Here is a 1,433-nt window from a genome sequence, read left to right as displayed (position 1 = left end):
CTTTCAACCTGTCCGTCCGTTAGCCTGGGGATGGGCGACCAAAGCGAAGCTTTGTTCGATATGCATTTTTTCACACCAAGTCTTGAATGGCTTTTCGGAAAATTGCTTTCCATTGTCACTTGCAATGCACAGTGGCATCCCATATCGGCATACAATCTTCTCCCATACGAACCAGAGTATCTGATCACCGGTGATGGTTCGTAGGGGTTTTGCTTCGATCCACTTTGTGAAGTAATCAATTATAACGAGCAGGAACCTTACACCTCCGGTGGAGACGGGGAAAGGACCAACAATGCAACTCCCCATTTCTGAAAAGGCCAGGCCGAGGTCACTGGTACGAGGCTGTTTTTTGCAAGGTGGCTGACCAGGGCATGGCACTGACAATCTTCGCATGCTTGCAGCTCGTTAACGGCGCTTTGGTGCATTCCCGACCAGAAGTATCCGGCATTCATTGCTTTGGCTATGACCATCCTCGGCCCGGAGTGTATACCATAGATTCCCCAATGAATTTCTCTGATTACATAGCTGGCTTCTTCCGGTGTTAAGCATCTCAGAAGCGGACCCAAGAATGTCTTTCGGTAAAGCTTTCCATCATGCACTTGGTACTGGAGTGCTTTGACCTTCATTTTCCGTGCTTGAGCCTTATCTTCCGAAAGTGTACCATTTTCCAAATAATCCAAAATTGGTGTCATCCACGACTTTTCTTGCACGGTGATTGACATTACAGCTTTACCTTGACTGATGGATGGAGCTTGCAAAGTTTTAACTAATACCTCTTTGGACAAGTGGAAGAATGTGACTGAAGCCAACTTGCTTAAAGCATTGGGTTTTTTGTTCTTGCTCCTCGGAATATGAACGATTTTGTACGAATCAAATGTGGCCATTAGACTATTTACCTGATTCAGGTACAGGATCATATTCTCTTCCTGTGCCTCGTATTCTCCGTTAACTTAATTGGCTACTAACAATGAACCGACATGAGCTAGGACGGAACTTGCCCCAGCTTTTGTAGCGGTCTGGAGTCCGGCTAGGAGTGCTTCGTATTCCGCTTTATTGTTTGATGTTTTGAATTCAAATCATAGGGCATAGGTGTACTCTATCCCTTCCGGATCTATCATAATTAAACCAGCTCTGGATCCTTATTTACTGGGGGCTCCGTCCGTGTATAAGTTCCAGAATTTTGGGAGGACAGGCTTTTCTTTGGTGCTTTCTCCAGTGGGAACCTCGGTGAGAAAATCTGCTACCACTTGGCCTTTAACCGGACCTCTTGTTTGGTAAATGATATCAAAGGCACTGAGTTCTATAGCCCACTTTGTAAGGCATCCGGAGACTTCAGGTTTTCTTAGAATCTGCTGGATCTGGAGATTAGTTTGCACCTCTATATTGAAGGCCTGAAAGTACCTTCGGAGGCGCCTTGATGCATGCACTAAAGC

At 45.7% G+C, this 1,433-nt stretch overlaps 1 protein-coding gene across 1 annotated transcript; it reads right to left on the bottom strand.

The window, feature by feature from the left end:
• Nucleotides 1-257: 257 nt before the first annotated feature.
• Nucleotides 258-884, bottom strand: LOC110913717. The gene has a single exon (XM_022158540.1). The coding sequence runs from the start codon at nucleotides 882-884 to the stop codon at nucleotides 258-260; it is 627 nt and encodes a 208-aa protein (XP_022014232.1).
• Nucleotides 885-1,433: the final 549 nt, after the last annotated feature.

The sequence above is a fragment of the Helianthus annuus genome, chromosome 2 (genome assembly GCF_002127325.2).
Source record: "Helianthus annuus cultivar XRQ/B chromosome 2, HanXRQr2.0-SUNRISE, whole genome shotgun sequence".
NCBI lineage: Eukaryota > Viridiplantae > Streptophyta > Magnoliopsida > Asterales > Asteraceae > Helianthus > Helianthus annuus.
The sequence above is the reverse complement of the archived record's forward strand: the minus strand, read 5'-3'. Positions and strand labels throughout refer to the sequence as shown.

Bases quoted from the DNA above. Each gene is read 5' to 3' on its own strand.
- LOC110913717 (XM_022158540.1), bottom strand. From the start codon at position 884: ATGGCCACATTTGATTCGTACAAAATCGTTCATATTCCGAGGAGCAAG.